This window comes from Ambystoma mexicanum, chromosome 7q (genome assembly GCF_040938575.1).
Source record: "Ambystoma mexicanum isolate Mex_15411 chromosome 7q, UKY_AmexF1_1, whole genome shotgun sequence".
In the NCBI taxonomy this organism is placed as follows: Eukaryota; Metazoa; Chordata; class Amphibia; order Caudata; family Ambystomatidae; genus Ambystoma; species Ambystoma mexicanum.
In genome coordinates this window covers 849,569,115-849,593,798 of record NC_090941.1, presented here as the reverse complement: position 1 = coordinate 849,593,798, position 24,684 = coordinate 849,569,115, and the positions used below count along the sequence as shown (strand labels likewise).

Below are 24,684 nucleotides of genomic sequence, written 5' to 3'. Positions count from 1 at the left end.
ATGTTTTCAAGGTTTGGACTTCTCTTAAATATGTGGGATACATTGACCCACTCATCAAAATTCCCATCCATAACCAAGCTGCACTTCAGCAGTTAACAGCAAAATGGCTGCGCTGGCTCCTTTGAGCACCACTGCCGTGCATCAAAACTGCATTTTGCAGCTACAAATGATGGCTGCCCTGTCTTGCCAAGCACCTATTGGGCAAGTTGGAACAGGAAGCACACTGGGAAAGGCTGCCAGGGTGTGTTCCTGTGTGTACTAAAGAAGCAAAGTAAAAAGCAGAGCTGCTTTGCTGCTAGCACAAAGTTTCCCATTGAGAAAGGGAAATAGTTTACATTTAAAATGATGACGCTCTGATGCTATTTTCATCTGTTCTACATTACTCTGCTTTTATCAGTGAGGCCCTGCCATGCCCATCCATATTCAGATAGTGCTCCAGCGGAAAAGAGCATTATGCCTGAATGGCAGGCTGTGTCAGACCAAGTCTGGGAAATCAACAGAAGCTTTACATTCAACTGCACGGAAAAACGCTTTTGGGCTACAAAATGTCAGAAATCACTGCTTCAAAAGAAACCCTAGCTCTAAGGACCTATGTTAAAGTCAGTGGACCTGTGTCTTAAACAGATTGCTGTATAAGTGAAACTGACTAGGGCTGCAAAACAATGTTGGGAAGTCAGAAGGAAGAGAAAACCTTTTGATATGGTCAGCCCAGCAGACTTCACCATGTGTTAAAATGCGCTTTTGCAAATAAGGAAAAATGCCTGTTTTAAAAGTGTAATGTTGAAAGAAGGCCCTGTCTTGGCTTAGCAATGTAAAGGGGGTTTTGCAGTGAAACATATATCGGAGGTTCTATTTCAACAGGCTTGCTGCTGATTCAAAACAAAATAAAATAAAATAAAGAAATAAATGTTTTTGGCTGTACTGGGAAATTAGCCCAAACAGGTTTCTGCCATGGCCCAAGGGACATTTGGGTGCTGATAACAGGAGTGCCCTACCCCCAAGAGAAGACACTAGGGAGATCTGGGACACATACGTGTTAATTGCCGCCCTTGAAAACTTTGAATGGACCAAGAGAAAGAAATATCACACGCTTGTCATTACGACCCTGGCGGAAATCGAAAAACGATGGCGGAAATGCAATACCGCCATCGAATAGCGCTCGGTGCGATCATGACCCGTCACCGCAAAGTACGATGCCATTAGCGACACCGTAGTGAACGCCAACGCTAACTGCACCAAGTACGCGCGCGCGCGCCATGCCAAACCGTAATTACCACCATGGCGCAACGGTACGCGAATTCTGACCCTAGCGGACATGCACCTAACGCCATCAAGCACGGCGGAAAGTACCATTCCGCCATGGTGAGAAGTACGGCATCGCGAACCAACCGTAAACGGCCCTACTGAGTGCCTGTACACCGCTCCCTGGCCACATTGTACAACTCCCCGTAGGTGCAATGAAGTCACACAATGCAACCAGTGAAATGTACTAGTCATCCATGCCTGCCAACGAACAAATGAATCTCAAGAGGGGCCAATGGGAGCTGCAGGGCACAGATGGCACGAATACAGAAGCTATACAAATGGACATGACCTCAGTCTCCCACCAAGAAACGCACGCAAACACAGGCACCTGTGACCAGCCATATTCCGATAATCACATCATTCCACCAATCCAACTGGCTGACCGGCATCTGTTACACAAAAGCTAATCCCCCGCCCCTGAGCATGACATCATCAAAACAGTCATATTGGCAGCCCTCATCCCTGACCTCACTGGGCTTCGTAGGCAAACGCGCCCAGCACAGTACCACGCAACCATACTCCGAAGCTGGAACCCAATGCAGATCTCCTCACAATACATCGCTCCCCAAATAGGAATATGCCACATCACTTGCAAAGAAGAACGCTACACGGTTCATATCAGAATAGAAATTTAATGCACAACAAATTCACCAAGCCCATACAGCCATTAGGCCATGAACTCCAAAATACATTTCACCATTGTGGGCTGCATCCGCAATAAATGACCAGCTACTTCTTGTGTGACGCCCTGTTCCTTCATGGTACACAGGGGCTACATTCTCGTACGAAAAGGCAACATGGAAGCGCCTAGAACCGCAGGGCCGTCCCAATAGGGAGGCACTAGTCCAGCTGAAAGGCCGAAATGTTGCTCCTAGCCACTAGTACTGCGTAAGGGCATGTGGCCTATTGGCGATCGTCCCATAAGATCGTAATGCTGCTCCACTGATTAACACGAAGCAGCAGGTGTCGGGAGTAAAATCCATCTGCAGGAGTGGCATACAGATGGCAGTGGCAAAAGGGGAGGAGATACCTGTCACCCAAATGAAATGAAAAAGAATAGTATGGCCATCAGAACTTCATTTGAATTACTCACTTCAATGATCACACCAAATCCACAGCCATATGCATGCTAGCCCACTCCAAAGGATCATCACCACCCAAAAACCACTTGCGAATCATAACTATCTATATCGAGGTGAAAACACTATCACAAACGAGTGTACCTGTGCATGCGTCTGTTAAAACAGAATCCATCAGATGGGATTGGTAACGTGCATAGACACAAGTGTCTGAAGGCGCGTCGAGACAGGGAGGGCTCAACAAGGCCAGATAGACGATGGTCCCACTATGGCAGCCCTGCATCACATAGCGCAGGGGAGGTGGATAGATTCCAAGAAGCCCTGTACATGGCAAACTCTGTATCAAATCATCTGTCCATGCATGCATACATCATTCCCTCATCCCGTAATGAAAACGCCTGTTTCCATACTCACATAACATGTGAAATTTTCATTGAGTCTGTGCGTTATGCAGCCTGCAAAATCCACTGTGCCCCAGCCCGTAATTCCAGTGTTGTGAAGTAACATGTATTTGGGAACGTCCGGCCTTATCGCCCACTTCGCTATTGCGCATCCCAAACTATTCATATCAATCATTGCATCCTCGCCATGGCCCCTGTCCCAAGGACATTGAACAATAGAACGTTATATTTGCAGTCAGACCTGTGGGCATCTCCTCGCCGCTAGCTGAAAACCGAAAGCGCCGCCCTTCGAATTCCTCATTTGCAACATCACGTCGAAAAGGCATCTGTGGCCGCTTGAAATCACAAATTAATCCATCTAGTGCGGCTGTGTGTGAAAATGGCAACTGCCTTCACTCACAAATGGGACGCCCCGCCCGTCGGTGAACCTCGGTACAGTGTTGCATGAGGGTCCACCGTTACTCGAGTACTACGTTCCACTGACCCTTCACAAGTCTGTCCGCGACTGCAAAGATAGTATGTGAAACAATGGGACCATAGCAGAATTAACATATCAACCAATGTTACACTGCCATCGGGTACAAATACATGATTGTAATAGCAAGATGCCATTCGTCGAATTGCAGCGTTGTGTGCGGGACGTGCTCGCCCAAAGGGGAGAGCAGCTTGCACAGGTGGAATGAATCACCACAGGTGGAGGCCATACAGCCTGAAAACACATAAATTGCACACCCAGCCTCCTCCCACAACCACACCCACTCCGAAATGCTACCGGCAGGACTAGCTATGTTGGCCCTGGGGGACCTGATAGCATTGCAAGTACTCCAACTTCAAGAAGAAGACGAACACCAACTACAACCGGCCGCACGGAGGAGACGCAGGAGGAGGAGGAGGGCAAGGCAGGGCCAGCAAGGGCCGCCAGCACAGCCACTACCACCACGCAGGCAGCCCGCAATCCCACGCCTCCGAGCACATCCGTTCAACCTCACTGATGAACAGATCCACACCCTCTACCGTTTGGACCGGGACACCATAACCGCCATTGTGGACATGACACAGGCTGACCTTGTCAGCATGATAGATAGCCCAACCGCCATCCCACCCCTACTGAAGGTGGTGTCTGTACTCCACTTCCTGGCCACAGGCACCTACCAGCACACAGTCGGACAGTTGCATGGCATATCACAGCCACTGTTCTCACGGACACTATTGCAAGTGCTCGATGCCCTCCTGCAGCACGCAGACGACTACATCTCTCTACCACGCTCGGAGCAGGAAATTACCAACACAAAAGTGGGATTCCATGCACTTGCCGGCATACCGGGTTGCATTGGTGCCATCGACTGCACCCATGTGGAATTGGTCGTCCCACATGCCATGGAGGCCCAGTACCGCAACCGAAAACAATTTCATTCTCTGAATGTACAAATGGTGTGTGACTCCAACAGGATCATTACACATTGTTGTGCCCGATTCCCTGGATCAACCCATGATTCTATGGTCTTGAGGAACTCTACAATACCACGCTACATGGAGCGACACGCAGGGAACAGATCCTGGCTACTCGGTGAGTCTCATTTCATGCATGATGATGTGGGGTATGTGATGCGGCAATGACCTGGCAGGAAGGGGGGGGGGGTGCGTACGTAGCAATGGCATTCCTCAAAATTCCTTTATTGTCCACATACAGGTGATGCCGGGTATCCACTGAAGAAATGGCTCCTCACACCAGTCCGGAACCCACGGGACCAGCATGAGGAGGACTACAACCATGCCCACTCACGTACCCGTGTAGTCATAGAACAGGCATTCGGCCTACTGAAGACTCGTTTCCGCTGCCTCAGCAGGTCTGGCGGGGCACTCCTGTACCGCCATGTGAAGGTTGCAAAGATGGTCATGGCATGTGTCATGCTCCACAACATGTGCGTACGTAGAAATGTGCCCATGCCCCCTGACGCAGAACTGCAAGCACCTGAAGATGGTCATGATGAGGGTGGGGATGTGGCAGCACCTCAAGGAATCTGCGAGGCACAGGAGGGCCGTGACATTCGTCAGCATCTCATAGATGCATGCTTCTAGCACTCACGCCTGGTGGCTGATACATGGACACGGGACTCGTGGCACTGTGTGTGTCTGGAACATGCACAATATGGACTGTACGCCTATAATGGCCTCGTACACAAAGATCAATGTCCACACATCTCATTGGATGATCGTGCATTGTTTATGGCATATGTGATATCATGTTAAACACCCTATCGACCCGCCACCCAAGTGAGCCCAACACACCCCCTCCACCCTCCTACCTCCCCCCCGAACACCAGTGTCCAAAGATGCTCATTGTCAGTGGGCAGTCGCTATTGCAAGCCCCCTCTCCGGGTATCAGGGGCACCCCTGCCTGTGGAGCGCAGGTTCCTCCCAGATCTACGTTGGGGGCTGCCCTGGACGGAACTTGCAACGGATGATGTCTCTGCCTGCTCACGTCCATGCATGTCCCTAAGGGTTTGTGAGAGCTCAGTGAGCACACGGCGCACTGCGGCAAGTTCGGCACATACGTCTTTGGACGTCGCATGCAGTTCCCCCCTCAGGCTCTTGGTGCTTCTCTCCATTTGTACTCTCAGGCTCTCGGTGCTTCTCTCCATTTCTACTCTCAGGGTCTCGGTGCTACTCTCCATTTGTGCCCTTAGTGTCTCTGTACTTCTCTCCATTTCTGCCCTAAGTGTCTCAGTTGATGTTTCTATGTCTGCCTTAGTGCCCCCACATTCATCGGCATGGTCCTTGAGGAGCGTGGCCAGTTGCTGCTGTTGCACGATTACCTGGTCGAGGGACTGTTGCCTCTGCTGGGCCATGGCCATTTGCGGTGGTGTCACAGAGTGGCTGATCACCTCATGTTGCCTTGCCACAGGGCTTGTGGGGGATGGCCAGTCGTCGTCTTGTGGGTGCCCCTGCGTGGTATCCTCATGGTGTACGGGATGGAACAGACAGGGGGATTGAGACAGGTCATGGATGGATCTAACTTCGACATCCCCGTTTTCTGTGTCGGAGCATGCTGCCATTAATGCAGTGTCACCTATGGTGCTGCTGCCACCAGAAGCAGTGCCTACTGTGGCATCCATTGGGGGGACCTGTGGTGGTGCTGTTGTGGGCATGCTGGCTGCTGGGGTGCCTGTTGGAGTTCCCTCCTGTGTGCTGCCACTTGATTTGTGCTGCTTCCGTGTCTTGATGCGTGCAGCTGAGGTGGAGGGTCTTTGGCCGTTGGTCTTGGCCCTCTTTGCAGGTGTGCTGGTAGGGGTGTCCTGGAGCTCGTCGTTTGGATCGGACCCTGTGGTGGAGTAAAGGAGGGCGAGCGTTATTAATGGGTCTGTGGAAATTGGAATGGCAATGTATCACATGCATTGGGGTGGTACCTGAGGGTGATTTGGGTCGGGGCCTTGGAGGTGGTTTCATTTGTGTGTGGAGTGAGGGTGCAGTTGTTTTGCAGCCTGCAGTTAGGGAGTGCCTGCTGCACGTGTAGAGGGTGTTTTTAGGATTTTTAATTATTTATGTATTTGATGTGAGTTTTAAAGTGTGCTATCAGGCCTATGTATGTGGACGTTCTCCTGGACATGTGTTACTGTTGCACTATGTGGACACGTGGTACTTCACATGATTGGACATTGTGGTTTTGGCATTGTTTTATTTGGGACACCTACCTGATTCTTCGGATGTCTGCACTCCTTTCTTCATCCCTCCGACTCCCTCTATGCTCTCCATTCCAATGGTGGAGGCACAGATTTCTTCCCAGGGGGTCAACTTGATGGGTGATTCCGATCCTCCCCCGGTAGCTGTGGCAATGTTGCGGTTGGCAGAAAGTATGCTACGGACGCGTATCCGCAGGTCGTCCCATCGCTTTCTGCATTGCTGTGGGTTGCGGGGTGCGGTCCCCACCGCACTTACCCGCTGTGCCACCAGGGCCCATATGGCCTTCTTGTTCGCAAGTGCCGTCCTGGTCATTTGCGTGGAGAAGACGGCGGCAGCATTCTCCTGGAGGGTCTCTGTGAGCACGGTGAGTTCCTCACGGGAGAAGTGGACCTGCCGCTTGCGGTCGCACGCTTTCTTCGCTACTTTTCCCATTTTTCTTGGTTTCACTAGGGTGGATGACGGGTTGGGATGTGTCTCAGGGTAGTGTTTTTAATGGTTGTGTGGAAATTGTGGTTTTATAGGTGTACGGCGTGATGTTTCCCGTTCCGGGACCATGCTTTTACTTCCGTTTCCGTATATTTCCGGTCACCGTACTTTCCGGTTGGCGCTCACTGCAGTGTCCGCTAAAATGGGTGGCGGTATTGCACCTAGGGTGCCGTACGGCGGCGGTGTGGGCCGTTTTGGGGTCATTTCCGCCATCGCGGACTTTGCACTTCCGCCATGGCGTGGTGCTCATGCCCGATGGGTCGGAATGAGCCGCACTTTGCTCCGTCGTGCAATGGCGGAAACGCTATTTACGCTATGGCGGTCCGGTCGGTTGATTTCCGCCAGGGTCGTAATGAGGGCCTTTGTCTGGGCTTCAGCTTGAGACAATAGATCTGGGACACCTACATGCGACTTTTGGAAGAGACAACCATCAGTCACTCAAGCTGGGGAAACTCCAGGGCAGCCCTGGGCTAAACTGACATTTGGTGGTAGCCTGAGGAAATAATTGGTCCCAGTTGGGGGACAAAGGCCGCCCATTTCGGCTCTAAAGACTAGTTTATTAATAAAACTTTGAGACTTTTATCTCCGCAAATAGGACAATGCAGAAATGCGAAGGTTTCACAATCTAGATGCAATTTTGGTGGCTTAAAGTAAGACGTGGTAGCATCCACTGGCATATAAGGGACAGAAATGGCAGAGAATTGGATATTCTGAGGAAAGTGTATATAGTGCCACTTTGAAATTCAGGATTAACATGCCTTATGATAATATGTACACACGTATTAAGGTATAGAATTTTAGGTATGACATTTCTCAATGAAAAGGACAAAAAAACTATTAGAAGGGGTGAAACAATGGCATACAGACCTGGGAGTGGGAACACCATGCTCTGTATAAAATATGTAAACTGCCTATGTAATTTGCGAATGTGTCACAACTGTACAAGTGTGTAATTTATGTTAAGATTGATTTTTGGCAAAAAGGACTGTGGGGAGGCTTTGCACCTCATAAAAACACAACCCCATAAACTGAGTCCCCTCCTAGATGAGGCAACTAACATTGACTGACCTATCCGGTTCTTGGGGGTAGGTCTAGCTCATTCTGCCCATCAATAAACCCGGTGATGTCACCCCCTTTTATATAAAGGGTGGGAGCTCACAGCGACACACACTCTCTCCTGTATTTTCAGCGCCTGCGTATCCAGACATTCCAGATCCACCTTTGCAAGATTCCAGACTCTACTGCTAGGCCAAAGCATAACTGACCCTATCCAAGCAGGCCAATTATCCAGAAAACCCCACAAAAATCCCAATAGCAAAGGGGAAAAACTGTGGTACCCCTGGGGAGCATCCTGTGACCAGACTAACCTTTTGCTCACTACCTGCATGCCCGCTGTACCCTTGCCATCCAGTGACCAAACTTGCCCAGCTGCTTGCTTTTAGGAGTGTTTGCCTCTGTCCTGTGATCAGAGCTTTTGAGTCCAGAACCAGTTCACTGTCCAAATCCCCAAACTCAAGTGTGGATTGTGTGTATTTCCCCATCCCATAGCCACACATAGCCTACCCCAACTTGATACGTTGTCTTGCATAGATCATAAGTCCTTAGTCATATATGGAATAATCAAATTAATTCCCACATAAAGTTGAACGCTGGGTGAAAAGGTTGACGTCATGAATCAATCGTGGAACACACTGTGTCTTTCTTTAACCATTTAGTCTAGATAATTCAGTTTAGTAAAACTTGCCTTTCCTTTTTAAAACCGATTTTCTTTTCTTAACTGCTTTATTTTACCTAAACCGAACATCATTCCATCTTGAAAATATCATACAATTCTTCAGCTATAGCCACTCTTTCACTTGTATATTGTCCCTTTGATGTGCATATATCACCCAGCCTAAAAACCACATTCTGATTCTGTGTATTTCACCAGTTTTTTTATATTTAAAACTGCAAATGTGTAAATTGCAACTTTTCAACGTGTTAATTTGGCTTCACTGTGTTTTCATTTCAAGTTGCTTTTTGAACTGTATGCCCATCGTGATACCTTACCTTATAGTTGCTAGTGATATAACATCACTGATACCGTGATGAAACAAACGTACATCATTATTTAACCACACATATAATTAATTATTTGTCAAATTCCAAGTGTCAATTTGGGCCATTGCAAAGGGTTTTAAAATGTTTGCCTCTTATTTTGTGAGGGAAGGTAGGATTTTAATGCTGTTTGCTGCCTCATATCCCTGACTCCCTGCTGCTTCTTCCTATCCAATCAGAATTCGATTAATTGGGGTTTGAGGGAACATTGCAGGGGGAAACTTTAACTCGGGTGCTATCTATCCTAATTTAAAAAGTGCTCCTATTCATTTGTGCTTTGGATATGTTCTTGTAGAAGGTTACCCAAGTGTATTTCAGTGGATTTCAGTGTAATTATCACCCCATTGGTGATCGCTGCCCAATATAAAAATTGTGTGTTTTTCTTTTAAATTAAAATAAATAAATATTGTGTTACCACCCACCGGCCTGGTTCATGGTCCATTGTGACCCGGGTTATTTGTAAAAGAGGGTGTGAGACGGGTTGGTATCAGCTCAATTCGAATTCATAGAAAATCAAGTAAAAGCATTCTCATTGTGCGCTACATCTAAGGCAACGGGCGAAGGTCCTGGTTCGGTGTGTGACGCCCGCTTGGAATCCTTTACAAATACAAACATAGTTCTGGGAAAAAAACTCCTCTGTATTCAAAATAAGCCATTGCCACTTCACGATTGAACAAATCTGTGCACTCAAATAGTGAAAGGTTGCTGCAAATACCAGGGTATCTTTATGCTCCTTCTTTGTACAAACTAAGAGATTTGTTTGGCCTTGACTTTTGGCTCTAATTTTCAGATACTGGTCTATTCTACTTTCTAGCTATGGGGTGAAAAGTGATGCACAGTCTTAACGTGTTGCAATCAGCTGCTTTTGTGTGCAAATCTACACTCAGTTACCAGGCTACCTTACTTAAAGATTAATGAAATTGACCTAATTATCAATGTACGCAGTGAAAGACAAATTCACATTTTGACATTCGGTCCATCTAAGATCACTAAGAATGTCTTTATTCTCTGTCTGTCAATATACAAAAATAATTCAACAAATCTTCACCATTGTCTTATATCGACATTTGTATGTGCAACAATACATCTTTTCACTTCTCAGAATCATCCGTGTAAATGTTAGCTACATCAGGGGCAAAAAATACAGTTCTGTTGTCACTGCTATTTCTGCTAGAGCAACAAAGAAGGTAGTTGGTACGAACTGCATTGTTTCTCTTATTTGCAAGATGGATCTAATTACAGCAAAAGTGGCCCATTGGGGAATGTTGGTATGTAATTATCCATTCATTGTTTTTACCAAATGTAATCCCTGCAATACACTGTTTGTTTATTCGTATTTATATAGCGCACAACAGCCTGAGGACATTGTGGCACTTGTTACAGGACAATGCTTCGTTACAAAGGAATGAGGCATGCATTTGTTACATAATGAGCAGTTTGAGCAGGGATACAATATATATATATATATAAGGTTACAATATAGTTATATTACATTTATGTTTATATTACAATATACATGACAGGAATAGAGGAAGAAGTTGCAGTGCTAGTTGAGGAAAGTGGTCTTGAAGTTGTTGCGGAAGACAGAGATGAAGTCTCAGCTCTAAGGGTGGCAGGGAGTGAGTTCCATAGTTTCGGTGCAATATAAGAAAAGCCTAGACCTCCAGCTGTAGCTCTCTTGATGCGTGGTATGTGTAGCTGGTTGGACTACTGAGCTCTGGTGGGGCGAGTGGAAGCAGTTCTTGATATTGCTTCAGATAGATATGTGGGAGCAGTGGTACTGATGCATCTGTGTGTGATGGTGAGGATTTTAAGAGTAATGCGGTCTTTGACCTGAAGCCACCGTGCTGCCAGTCTGGCATGGGATATATGGTCTCTTCTAGGGATGCTCATAGCGGCTCTTAGGGCATTGTTTTGTGTGGTTTGCAGTCTGTGAATGTTCTTGGAGGAGGTGCCAGCTAGGAGAGCGTTGCAATAATCAAGTTTAGCGCCTATAGTTGTTCTGGCTATAGCCAGACGGTTGGGAGCGCATAGGTAGGGTTTAATGGCATTGATGAGTTTGGTGCTGAAGGCTGATGCAGAGGCTATGGTGCTGACTTGTTTGTTCATCGATAGATTTGCGTCAATGTGAACACCTAGAGTCTTGACGGAAGACGATACAGAGATGGTTGAGTTGTCTATGTTAAGTTGGCGTATTGAGGGCTTAGCTTAGTTATTGTGTTTTTCTGACCAAGGAAGACAGAGGCCATTAATTTCCATCCATGCTTGGATAGTAGCATAGATGTTGTGTAGGGTCATGGCGTCTTGGTGATAGAGTCCAGATAGAGGTATAAGTACTTGAGTGTCGTATGTGTAATTGGTATATGCAACAGCCATGGAGTCAAGTCGGTCGAAGAGGGGTTTTGTGAAGAGGTTATAGAGGGTGGGAGCTTTACATGATCCTTGGGGGACACCGCAGTTTATAGTGGTAGGATCTGCGTTTGCTGTGTTGGAGAAGACCTTCTTGGCTCTTCCTTCGAGGAAGGATGTGATCGAGGATGCTGCTTGTTTAGAGAAATGGGCTGCATGAGTGAGGTGGGTGGTAAGTGTTTGGTGATCTACCAGGTCAAAGGCTGCTGATAAATCGAGAAGGAGGAGCAGGGCAGGTTTGCCTTTGTCCATGACCTGTGAGATAAGATTTTTTAGGTCTAATAGGGCAGATTCTGTTCCATGCCCAACATGGAAGCCAGATTGCCTTTTGCCCAGTATGGAGTTAGCTTCTATGCATGCTTGGATCTGGTTATGGGCTGCTTTATCCAGGATTTTCAGAAGGAACACGACTGTCGTTATCGGTCTGTAGTTGTTGGGTTGCGCTGGGTCAAGTGTGGCCTTTTTTAGAAGTGGACGCACCCAGGCTTCCTTGAGATTGTTTGGAACAGTTCCTGTTTGGAATGATGCGTTAATGAAAGCAGTAATCAGGGGTGCTAAGTCATTAGCACATTCCTTGATGATTTTGGGAGGGCAAATGTCTGCTTTGCAGAGAGATGGTTTGAGGTTTTTGATGAGATCAAGGACCTCAGGTTCAGTGATGTCTCTGAAGATGAACTGAGCGTGTTTGAGGTTACTACCCTTGTCTTGTGTTGGGCGGTTAGCTTTTTGGTTTGGGAGGGCTTTGCAGTGGTTTTGGATTTTATTTTGGAGGCGTTTTATTTTGTTGAGCATGGTGGACTGGATGCTCGCACACCAGGCTTTGTCTTTAATTATCTCGTCTGCGGTAGCCGGAGGTGTGACTAGTTCATTAAATATTGCGAATAATTCTTTAGCTTGGGAGTTAGCCTTTGAAATTCTCTCATTGAAAGAGTTGGATTTTGCTACTAAGATGGCTTTTTTATATTGGAGGGCTATCTGTTTGAAAAGGCTCTTATTTAGGTCACTAGGATCCGTTTGCCAGTTTTTTAGTGACTGACGCTTTTGTGCTCGGAGTGTTTGGAGTTCATCCGTGATCCAAGAGTTACAGTGCAATTATTTTTTTTCTTTCTTGCTTTCAAGTGGGGCTATAGTGTTTATGGCATTGGTAAGAGTATCATTTAAGATAGCTGATAGTATATTTGGGTTCCTGAGAGAAAGGTGGTGCTAGGTAGGGGTTTTGGAGGTAGGGTCGCAAGTTGTCTGCGTTAAGTTTTTTAGAACTTCTTGTTATTGCAGGTGGCGCGTGGGTGAGTGTCTTGGGTCTAGGGTTGGTGGGGATAAGGAATTCAATACCCGTGTGGTCCGTCCACGGATAGGCAGTGTTTGAGATAATGTTGGATGCACAGTTGTGATCCATGACCCAATCAAGAGTGTGGCCCTTGGAGTGAGTGGGGGTGAGTACTCCTTGGGAGAATCCTAGGTCTGCAAGTTCTTTTGCTAAGGTTGTGGCGGATTTATCCTTAGGATCATTGTATCCTAAATCTAGTAGAAGGATTTTTTTATGTTTTTACTGAGACGGTGGGAGAGGTGCTTTTGGGAGTCTGCTGGGAGTCCGGAGGTCTATATAGGAAGTGGATATTGATTAGATTGTTGGGAGAGAATGTAAGCTTGGCTGATAGGATATCCGCATTTCCACCCCATGTACTATGGTCTGCTAGTCTAATGGACAGTGAGTCTTTGTGGATAAGGGCAACTACCCCTCCAATCTTATCAGGTCTATCTTGTCTGAGGATGGCGTAGCCTGGGGGTAGGGCTAGTGCAATGGCTGGGCAGGAGGCATCATTGAGCCATGTTTCGGTGATGCTTAGTAGATCTAGATTATGGGTGGATAGTAGATGATTTATCTCTAAGGCGTGTGCAGGTAGGGAGCGTGCGTTCAGTAGTGCACATTTGAGAGGTGGGTATTGTGTGCCTTTGACATTTTTGTTTATACTAGGGTGGGATGATGTGTACTTGTTGTGGTGTGCGATACTGAAAGACTTAGTGTGTGGTAGTGCTGAGGCAAGTTGGAGTGGTGGTGAGAGAGGGGCAGTGCATTTGCCCATATTAGTGTGGAGTAATGGTGCAGTGCGGGTGCCTAATCTGGTATTTCTTGACGTGATGGGTGTGGGTGAGCATGGGAAATACCTTGGAAGTGATCGATTCCTGAGATTGTGGAGTCTGATAGCTAGGCTAGGTGGCTGAGACTGTGTGATGTTATAGTCTGGTGCTGTGGTGTATGAATTTAGTGCAGGGCACTGAGCGTGGTGTACTGGGTGCATGTGGGGAGGCGTGGAAGCCATTATTGTGAGGGCTATATAGAGGGCTATTAGGCTTGCTGGGTATAGAGTGGCAGAGAGGGGGCGGGAGTGTGAGTCTATGCTGTGAATGGAAGGTTATATCTTGGGCTGCATGATAGTGGAGAGGGGCTGTGTGGCTGCGTGCAGCTGGTGTGTGACAGGAGATGTCAGTGAGATCGTGCGACTAGTGATGGAGCAGTGGCAGGTCACAAGTGGGTAAAAATTCAGCAAGAATACAGTGCCTAGAATCGATTTTCAGCGTAGGCAGGAAAAGGCTAAGTAGTGGTAGGTCATAGGTGGGTAGCAATTCAGCAAAAAAAAACAGTGTGTAGATTCAAATTTCGGGTCTGGATCTTATCTGGATACACTGGATCATATCCATGGTATACTTTAAATATGATGGAGTCTTCTCCATGAACTCTTTGAGAAATATGTACACACATATGGATTGTTTTTAAAAAAAAATAAAATACATGCCTGTCACAGTAGGATGCCCGGGAGTTAATTCAATGTTTTGTGTACTTTTGACAGTACTCCAGCCATCATTCCCAATTTGAAATGCAAGGCTGTATAAGTGAAATGGCTGCGAACATCTATGGACCATTAGGCATGCCCAAGCTGGGGTACCCTAGGAAAAGGGGATACCAAGGCCCAGATTACAGAAACTTTGCACCGGTGCAACTGCAAGTTTGGCACAGTATTAGCACTAGGGCAAAGTTTGCCCTATTTTTAAAAACACTGGGACACATAAGAAAACCATTGCACCACGACAAGTGCAGTTTGGCATATTAGAAGCACCAGGGCAGACATTGCCCTAGTGCAAAAAATGAGCATTTTCACTGCATGTTTGCACCAGGGCAAAGTTTGACCTAGTGCTAATACCGTGCACCTTTGCACTTGCACCCGTGCAAAGTTTTTGTGATCTGGCCCCAGCTATCCCAAAAAGCGGACTAGCTCAGGAGCGCTCCCAAAGCAAAGTGCTGCAGGTCAGGCACTGCTCAGGTTTCACTGGACCGCCCTCCTCTGGCTCCTCCATAATTGGTGGAAGGGCACCTCCCTATCGCCCATTATGGATGAGACACCACTAATAGGGATCTTTCTGTGCATTAGCAAATATAGTACAGTATTACTATGATCAACTACTGGACCCGATCCATTTCCATCCTCAAACATGCCTCTAAATACATGCAAACCTATGTGAAAAAACAATGCGGATTTACTGAAACACCACTTACAATATTTCAGAAAATCTGCATCTATTACTGTGTGATCAACAGTATGCCTGTAAACAGGATTTCACAGTAATAGGTTTCACAGGGTGTTAATTGTAGAAAAATGACATGGTGCTGACCACACTCCTTATACATATTACAGTATATTTTTCAAGGAGGTGTGTGGACATTAAACGCTTGGTCTTCCTGGTAATGTGGGGATCATACCCTTTATCCCTATGGCATTCTCACTTTTGCCTAGTCCCTCAGCCGAGTCCTCTCTCGTGGTAGGTATCTCATACTCATTGCATTTCTCTCCTATGCCTCTCTCTTTGTCTCTCCTCTGATGCCTATTGTAAGCGGATTCAATTCAAAACTACAGCTAAGTCAAGGCCTAGTCTGGGATGCTGATGGAAACCCTTATTGATATATTTTTATGTCCAGTTCACGTACTCTGGATGACAACCCGTATATCACACCCCTCTCTTAGAATCCCCCTGACCCTACTGAGCCAAGAAGTAGGTTTGTTTTGCAAATTAAAAGGTTTTATTTGACAAATTAAACAGTATATATATATAAATATCACACTTTTATAATAAATTAATAATTGATATCACACTTATGAATATAATGTTGATCAACAATGGGTAATCTGACACTAGCACACTTCTTTACACTGTTGAATAGTTTGGTTGGTTTTGAGGCCTGCTGAAGAGAACTCAGCTTGTGGTTTAGGCCTTTGCTTAAGTTCTGAAACCAGAGTTCTAAGTTCTGGTCTCTGTCTTGCTTGGAAGTCTAAGTGCTGGATCTCTGATTGTGAAGTCGTCGGTCAGCGTGCTCCGCAAGGAAATGCAATTGAATGCCCCCACCCGTCCTGCACTGTCTCCTTTTATGTGTTTAGAAAGTGGGTGTGTGCGTAGCATAACTGAGCCTGCCCCTCTCAACTTGTCATTGGCCCAGTTCTCCCCTCTCCCTTGATTGGGGAGCTGGGTTGTGTGTCATCTTTATGGCTTACAGAAAGACACTCCCCTTGCCAATGTGCACACAAATCTATTTCTGATCCAAATACATGTTTCCCAGATACACAATTTGTTGAAATTACATGTACACATTATATGTCACATAAGGTAGTCTCTGTTCCAACTGTGATGTTCCTGGGGGCTTGCATTCAAAAATGACAACATTTTGCGCTTTTTGACTGGTTTTGCAATATTGGATTTTCATCAAAAATTACACAAATGTACACCCCCCTTCTACACACATCCCAGTAAATTTCCATGTCTCTAGCAGAAACACAGTGTCTGGAATATTGATAAATAACGGGTTTCGGTCCTAGAACACCGTAGAAATTGGAGTTTGGACTCAAATCGTGAGGGCATTTTTCATACTAAGAATCTCAAAGTTGTACATTCCTGTCATTTGGTTACAATAAGTTATCAATGTTTCTATAAAATATATATTTGCTGCAATAGGAATCCACACTCAAGTCTGGCCCGCCCCTTGAAGCTGGGTGGTTCAGGGATCACATGTCTCTGCTCACAGGCAGCTCTCTGTTTACAGTCCACACTCAAAATTAACATACCCCATTCAACCGCAAAGGGCTATTGTCTCTCTCCTCCAGGCTGAAGGGGAAACCCCCTCCCTCTCACTCAGAAGGGCCATGTGATATCCTGCCTCCTGGTGTGGGCCTCTGGGATGGTAAGGTTTCCCAGCCTCTTGGCCTCTGGGAACAGCAGGTGGCTAAGATTTTTAATTAACCAACAGGCTTTGAAGTCCCTGCCCCTCTTGCAACTCCTAAATACAGTTTCCCTGTCAGAGTTTAGACCGCTAGCGCCGGTTTGTGGACAAAGCTGGTACTGCACCCATTTTTGGGATCTGTCTTGAATTAATGCATTTCAATAGAGTGGTCTTTTGCTTGATAGTATAGGACCCTTGCTTAACATTGTTTTGATGGCATCCTTACAGTAGAGTGGTGATGTGGAACCCCCCACAAGAAGGTTGTATCTTTAGAGTGGTCTTGTGCCCGTGATTTTAGCGACTTTTTGACATAAAAAAACGGATTTTGAACAGAACCACCTTTCTTTGCACTGGTGGGTGGCAGATTAGGTGACCATTTTGGTGTGCGCAAACTGCGCAGTTCTCCTGGATTCTGGCGTGAATGTGGGCGGCGACAGCTCATCCCCACATCTACCCAGTCTATTGATTTAGTTTGTTCTGGGATAGAATAATGGGCGGCGAAAGCTCATCCCCACATCTACCCAGTCTATTGATTCAACATGGGTCAAAAGCCTTGACACTATCAAGCTATTCCTCTCTCATCCTGTCCTACTCATCTTCTACATGGCCCATTCAGATTGGTGCATTGAAGTACCAGAAAGACCCAGGATGATTGTGTGATTTCTCAGTTGGCCTCTTTGGATGGTATCAAGATGTTTCTAAGGACTTATTCTAGTGCCCAGAGATATCCATCTGTCCTGGTTATAGGGTGTTTCCTGTGAGTTACCATAAATCTCCAAGAGATAGTATGGCTGAACAATAAGGAAACTGTACAGAAGGTGAAGGATGGTTTAGAAGTACACTTTTGATAAACAATAATGGAATGTTCAAACAATATACCTGTACACTTATAAGCCTATCCACTAAACCGGCAGGCGGAAGCCGGCCCATCCATGTAAGGCCCGCAGCAGAAGGCCCTGTTTGCTCCTGTTCACTACGGAGAGGCCTGCGACCCCTCCTCTCTGCAGCTATTGCCACCTGAAAGGTAAGCACTGCGCTCTTTGAGTTCCTCAACTCACATTGTAAACAAGTGTACAAACCCACCCCAGTCCTGGCCAGCACACGAACATCGTCGTTATGATCCAAGTCCCAAACGCTGCTTAGGTCTTCCAAGGGCATCTACACGAAAACACTTCAAGTAACACGCTGCCCACCTCCGCCCATACCTACTGTGCTCACGGTCCCGTTCTTTAGAACGTAACACCGAACACTCTGAATCCACCTACCGACCAGCACCTTCACAAGACTCATATGCTCTGCACAACTTCTTGTTAACGCGCTCCTGGCACTGCCGGTGAAACCGCTAAGCCCTATATTACTCACCTACCCTATCCAAATGCTCCGCACCCCTGGCCTATGTGCGGCTACTGTGTTTATACTGAAATGCCTAAGTGTACCACTCTAATAACCTAACTTGCAACTACTGCTATTCTTGTAATTCTTGCATTGCCCATGTACACCGTACTTCCGTGTGCAGCTACTGTGCTCCTTAATTTGCATTGCCCAATTGTGTGCCACATTGCTACCCCAACCTGCAATTATTGTACTCCTATTTTCTGTACTGCCCAAGTGTACCAAACATCCTTGTGCATCAACTATGTATTTTTACACCGCAATGCCTAAGTGCACTACGTTCTTAGTATAGTCACTGTACTTCCACATTCTGTATTGTCCAAGTGTATTGTACCTACTACATTCTTAGTCTAACTTGTAGTCACTGTACATCCACATTCTACTTTGCCCAATTGTATTGTACCTTTAGGTGCAGCAACTGTGTCTTGCACATTGCACTGCCCGAGTGTTCCACGCTCCTAGCCCAACTTGCACAAAAACCTGTGTTTTTTCGATTGCATCGCCCAAGTGCACCGTTCTTCTAGTCCAAACCCACAGCAATTGCGATCTTAGATATTGTTTTTAATCTAGGGTACTGCCCACCTAGTCCAACCTGCTGCTATCGTCTTTGTGCATCTCGCTCTGCCTATAGTACTCCTTAGAGATTTCAGTTATGCTCGGCATGTTGTTAACCACCATCTTTCCATTCTGCATTGCACCAGATTGCCTACCCTGTTCAGGTAGTTCCTATACCACCCTTGGAAATGGTCTAGCCAGAACAGCCTTTAACCAGCATCACCCCATTCCATGCCCCACTCCATTGCTACCCACCACACCGCCATTTCCACCTATCCAGAACCACCCCTATGCACCTAGTACCAGAAAATACTTGAAGAACGCATTGCCTGTAGAGTCCATACCTTTGGTAGATCAGGTCCATGCCCCAAATAACAACCTCAAATCGAATAACTTTCCAATTCAGGGTACCACCAGAGTACATCGCTTAAGAGCACGCACCTTCCTGACCCATACTAACTATAGCTTATCTTGTGTGTTACCTATACAGCATAAACCCAATCATCTGCACAATAGCAAACATCATAAGTCACCCGGTAGAGCCTTACTCAATCACCCCACCAGTGCCACATCCAGCTGACCAGACCCAAATCCCCACATCAGTGCCTCCCATAGAATTATTTTGTAACATCAAAGGCGCCCTTATTAATGCCCGATCATTAGGAGCTCACGCCATTGAAAACCATTACCTTATTATCGAACAAAAACTAGACCTACTAGTAGTCACAGAAATCTGGTTACACCAAGCCTCTGGACCCCTACTAGCCCTAGCCATCCCTCCTGATTACAACATTATCAGGTCTGATAGAGCTACTGCACCTGGAGGCAGTGTGGCCATAATAGCCAAATCCAATCTACAAATAAGATCCAGCCCTATTGAAGAATTAGCAGGCTACAAACTCCTCTTAGCCAAACTTGCTACTGATCAAAACACCACCTTCAATTTCTTGGTCATCTATAGATCACCGAATAGCAACACCCACCCAGACCTAGACATACCGCTGATGCTAGCTCCCCACATTAAGCCAAATACCAAATGTATCATTCTAGGTGATATTAACCTAGGATTCAATGATAATCATGACTCTAAAAAGCAGAAACCCTACACACAACACTTACAGATATGAACTTTATACAGTTAGTCAATGACCCCACTCATACCAAAGGACAAACTTTGGACTGGATACTAACACTTAACACCAAAATATCCATCGAGTCAATTGTACCCCTTGACTGGACTGACTACCATAGCATCAACTTCTCTATGATTAGAAAGGAGACAAGCACACCCTCGACTAAGGTTACAGATACCCACGAGACTAGAAATACCTGCAAGCTTACAATTGAAAATGTAGCCCCCATTATAACTGAATCACTATCATCCAATATGGGTGTTAGCAACAACCCTGGTCTCCTAGCAAAGTCCTACCATGAGTGCCTTACTGCCAACATTGACATGGTAGCTCCTTTAACAAGCAAAACACACGTGCTGACAAAAGAGTTTTTGGTTTAATGAGGAATTGGTCTCGCTGAGACGAACTAAAAGATCGCTAGAACATATCAATAAAAAATCCCCTACAATAGACTCTGCCATGGCCGACAGAGCCGCAAATAAAATCTACAAAGCTGCTATTATTACCCATAAGACCAAGGTATACAACACGCGTATCAGAAACGCATCCTCTAACTCCAAAGAACTTTTCTCCATTATTAAGGAATTGGAAAATCCAATCCCAGCTACTTTTCCCGCTAACGCTAGCAAGGAATGGTGCACGACCATCCAAGATGCTTTAACGTCCAAAATTGAGCTACTCCAAAATTAAATCCCCACAAAAAGAAAAATCCTTGCGGATAAAAATGTACTGAAAACCAATCTCAATTCAACTAAGTAAAAATGTGAACCTCAGTTTCCAATTTACCCCAGTAACACAAGACACAGTGGCAGACATCATCGCCAAACTAAAAGCTTCAAACTGTAAATGAGATAACTTCCCTGCCCGTCTGGTTAAACTTTGTGCCCCTCTCCTCACCCCCATCATCACAAACTTTGTGAACGCTTCCTTCAATACAAATACAGTTCCGGCAAGTATAAAAGAAGTGTGGGTGACCCCCTTACTAAAAAAAAACATCTCTTGATGCAACAGTGCCTACCAACTACCGGCTAATCACTACGGTACCATTTCTGCTCATGATTATCAACAAAACAGCGTATAATCAAATTCAAGCCCATCTTGAACATAATCTGAGACAGACAATCTGGATTCATGCCGAACTACAGTACAGAAACGGCTCTTCTGGATCTGAAAATCCATATAGACAATATTAGGGATTCAGGCAAACTGTGCATACTACTACTATTAGATCTGTCCGCACCTCTTGATTTGGTGGACCATGACAAACTCTGTGCCACGCTAGCTCAGGATTTCTCTTTCTCCAACGACGCCACCCTGTGGGTGAAATCCTTTGTAGTGGAACGCACATCTAGAGTAAGCATTGGTAAAGAAGCAGCCGATCCCATACCAGTACCCATCGGGGTACCCCAAGGATCCTGTCTCTCACCCACTCTACACAATGAATACACAAAGCTCCTCTTCTCAGCGCTGGATGCTATGGGTGTCATCTATACTAATTTTGCAGATGACACCAAAATACTCATCCCAATCTTGTGAGACTATGAACAGGATACCACAACTATTAATAAGATAGACTCAATAATTCAAAATTGGATGGCATCTGCCTCAACGATAAGAAAACTGAAATTCTCATTGTGGGTTCCCAAAACAAAATCAGGGCACTCCATTCGGACTATTCAGTTATTAATATTGATGGCTCTTTGAACCCTGTATCGAAACGGGTCAAAACTCTAGGAGTCTACTTGGATGCTAATCTTACTATGTCTAGACAAATAAGTGCCCTATCAGCATCCACATCCTATACCTCTAAATTGATTGCCAGTACCTCTCGCTTACAAATTGCATCACACTAGAAAGAGCATTAATTCTATCCAAGTTGGACTACTGCAACGTCCTCCTAGTAGGCACCTCCAATACCAACTTAGGGAAACTTCAGCTAATGCAAAATAAAGCTTTACGAGCAGCCCTAGGAATCAAGAAGTCGGACCATATTTCCAACATTAGGAGGGAGCCACATTGGTTACCCATTAAAGCAGGCATTATCTTTAAAGCACTGTGCATTCCCACAAATGCCTCAGCCAGTAAGGCTCCCATTTACCGAAATAACTCTATAAGCAAAAAAGAATCTATGAGAACGCTAAATCGCTCCTTGCTGTCCCCCGGTTCAAAAGCTCCAGAGCAGGACATAGCAGTTTCCTAGTCATGGCCCCTAAACTATGGAACGACCTTCCAATCAACATTAAAAATGAAGACTCCTTCCAATGTTTCAAAAAACAACTAAAAATCTGGCTCTTTAACGGTCATGGTGGCCAAACTTTGGAACAATCCTTCACTAGCTCTCAGAAAAGAACAGGCATACTGGACCTTCCGCAGAAACCTAAAGACGTGGCTGTTCAACTGACCGTACTCCGCCTAAGACTATTGCATCCCCTCACTGCATTGTCCCCCCTTCCCCTTCTCTCTTTTTCCCAATGTAAAATATAACTTTGGTTTTTGTGCCTCTTTTTTCATAATGTAACAAGTAACTTAGTATCCTAATGTAACTAGCGCTGAGATACCCGAGGGTTTTTTGCGCTGTTACAAATGCAAAAATAAATAAAAAAATAAATAAGCCAAAACTGTTGGCTTTGCCAATGCTTGTTTTAAACAGGAATTCATAAAAGGAGACCCACAGTACTAATACATTGTGTGGCTGAAGGCAGACCTGGTAAGACATTTTTATTCCGTAGTGCGTTTGCTGCTCCATTTAAGTCAATAACTCCAAATACTGCTTTGAAAAAACACTGGCAGGCACTGCAAGCACAAAGTTTGATTGTAGGGCTTGGTAACGATAAATCAAGGAGATCCCAGGAGGATGTGTTTTGGGGGCTTGGAGGGGCAAGAAGTGGGTAGGAATGGCCTAGGGATTACCTTGGCAATGGGTGGGCAAATAACCAAACAACACCTACAAGTTTTGCGTCCCTCCTCATATGCATCTCTCCCAAGCTGTACTCTAATGCAATAGTGTCGGTTTATGATATGATATGGCATTTATAACGCGCCTATACACAAGTGTTATCGCCACCTAAAAGCCAAAACTAAAAAAAAAGTCGCATACTTATACAATGAGCATGTCTTCCGTGTGAACTGTTGTACAAAGGAGGTTACCGGCAAACTTGCAGGTAGGATTGCGTGATTGCTTACTGTGTTTTTTCCTAAGAAAAACAGCTGCGCAGAATAACGCTCGGGTTGTAGAGAGAACCCTATGAACATGCCCGCCATCAATTCAATGCAATGATGTCATGGTTGCAGACAGCCTTGCTTCTGGTGCACCTTTCACCATGTAAATGCGGTGCCCGGGGATACACGCATACCCGCTGGAAAAGCGACTGAAAGTCTTGCTTCTGTCTTCTAATGTCTAATGAGTAATCCCATTACTCCGTTACCCTCTGGCGGGACACCAGGGAAAGCAAACAAAACGTTGCAGGGAGAAGGGACGTGGGGCAGGAATAGCAAGTGGGCAAAAGGAAAGCCGAACTAAAGCACACATACTGCCCAGTACAGCAGAACGCGAGTGAGGAATCGTCTCTGGTGTGATGATGTCACTTTACCAGCGCGGTATCTCTTGGCCGAGGATTGCTGAGCTAGACTTACCCACTGTTGTGAATAGTCCAACAAAAAAGTTCATATTTCTGCCCCCCACGATGGCGACCTCGGTCTGATTGCCGCCCCTCTTCTCCTTCTTGGCTTTCCAGGCAGCCCATAGCCCCGTTGCCAACGTGAATCCATAAAAGACGATGACGGCCACGAGCCCCGGAACGTTCAGAGGCATCCTCTCCTGCTTGGACTGGGTATGGCAGGGGCTCCTTTGCAGTCCGGCAGACCCCGGTCCAAGACCCCACGTGCGTCCTAAAGGCTGTGAAGAGGGAACGCCTTCAGCCTTTCCCTGCCAATCACAGACAGGGATGAGGCGCGATCCGCGAACCTGCCGCTTAGTCCCCCCAGGTCTGCTCAGATAGTCTTGGCTCACCGTCCCAACCTTGCTAAATGAGAGGAGATCGGCTTCTCCTGACACTCATGGAGGAGCCTGGGCACTTTCACGGGTTTTCAGTAGTTTCAGCACACCCTCCTTCCCAAACCCCACCGATAATGGAAGGGGGCAGGGGTGCAACCTGCACCGTGCAGGGCTCAGTCCGCCCAGAGGCAGAGCGAGGAGGACTGGGGTGAGCGATCAGTTACTTTCCTTTACTTTATGTATTTATAAGGCGCTGCCAAAGTGGCCCAGAGGCATACTGGCCCCAGAGAAGTCTCATCTATGAGCTCAGAGGAATGCCAACTAACTAACAGGCCTGACCTACACATGGAGCATCTAAACAGGTGCGTTTTGAGTTATTTCTTGAAGCTGTAGAACGAAGAGAAAATTCTAAATTCAGGAGGCAGGGAGTTCCACAGGGCGGGTGCAGCCACCCAAAAAGCACTTTTTTTTACCGATTCTAAATTAGCTTTGGGTATTTGCAGAGGTGTAAGACTGTTGGAACGCAGAGTTCTTGATTCTACTTTGTTTTCAGTCTGCAAGCTACATATTATGGAAGAAGTCCTGCCAAATATGTATAGGTAATAGTCAATAACCGAAACCCTATCCTGGCCCCTATGGGAAGCCAGTGCAGACTTCTCTTCACCTCAGACACGTGCTCACACTTCCTAACCCCCAACCTGGATCTGATGGTACTGTTTTGAACTACTTGTAGTTTAGCCAATTCCCCTTTGCCAACACCCACAAGGAGGCTGCTATAGTAGTACATTTTGAAGAAATAATGGCTCGAGCAACTGTTTCACAGCTATTTGTATTTGTATTTATTTATTTGCATTGCACACCTGGCCCAGCTGTTTTGTGAAAGAAA

At 46.1% G+C, this 24,684-nt stretch overlaps 1 protein-coding gene across 1 annotated transcript in view; it reads right to left on the bottom strand.

Annotated features, from left to right (window-relative positions):
• Positions 1-23,897, bottom strand: part of LOC138527919 (high affinity choline transporter 1-like) — a 460,733-nt gene extending 436,836 nt beyond the window's left edge. The window contains exon 1 of the mRNA XM_069639281.1: positions 23,438-23,897. Within this exon, the coding sequence (XP_069495382.1) occupies positions 23,438-23,615 (178 nt within the window). The 5' untranslated portion in view covers positions 23,616-23,897. The remainder of the gene's footprint in view (positions 1-23,437) is intronic.
• Positions 23,898-24,684: the final 787 nt, after the last annotated feature.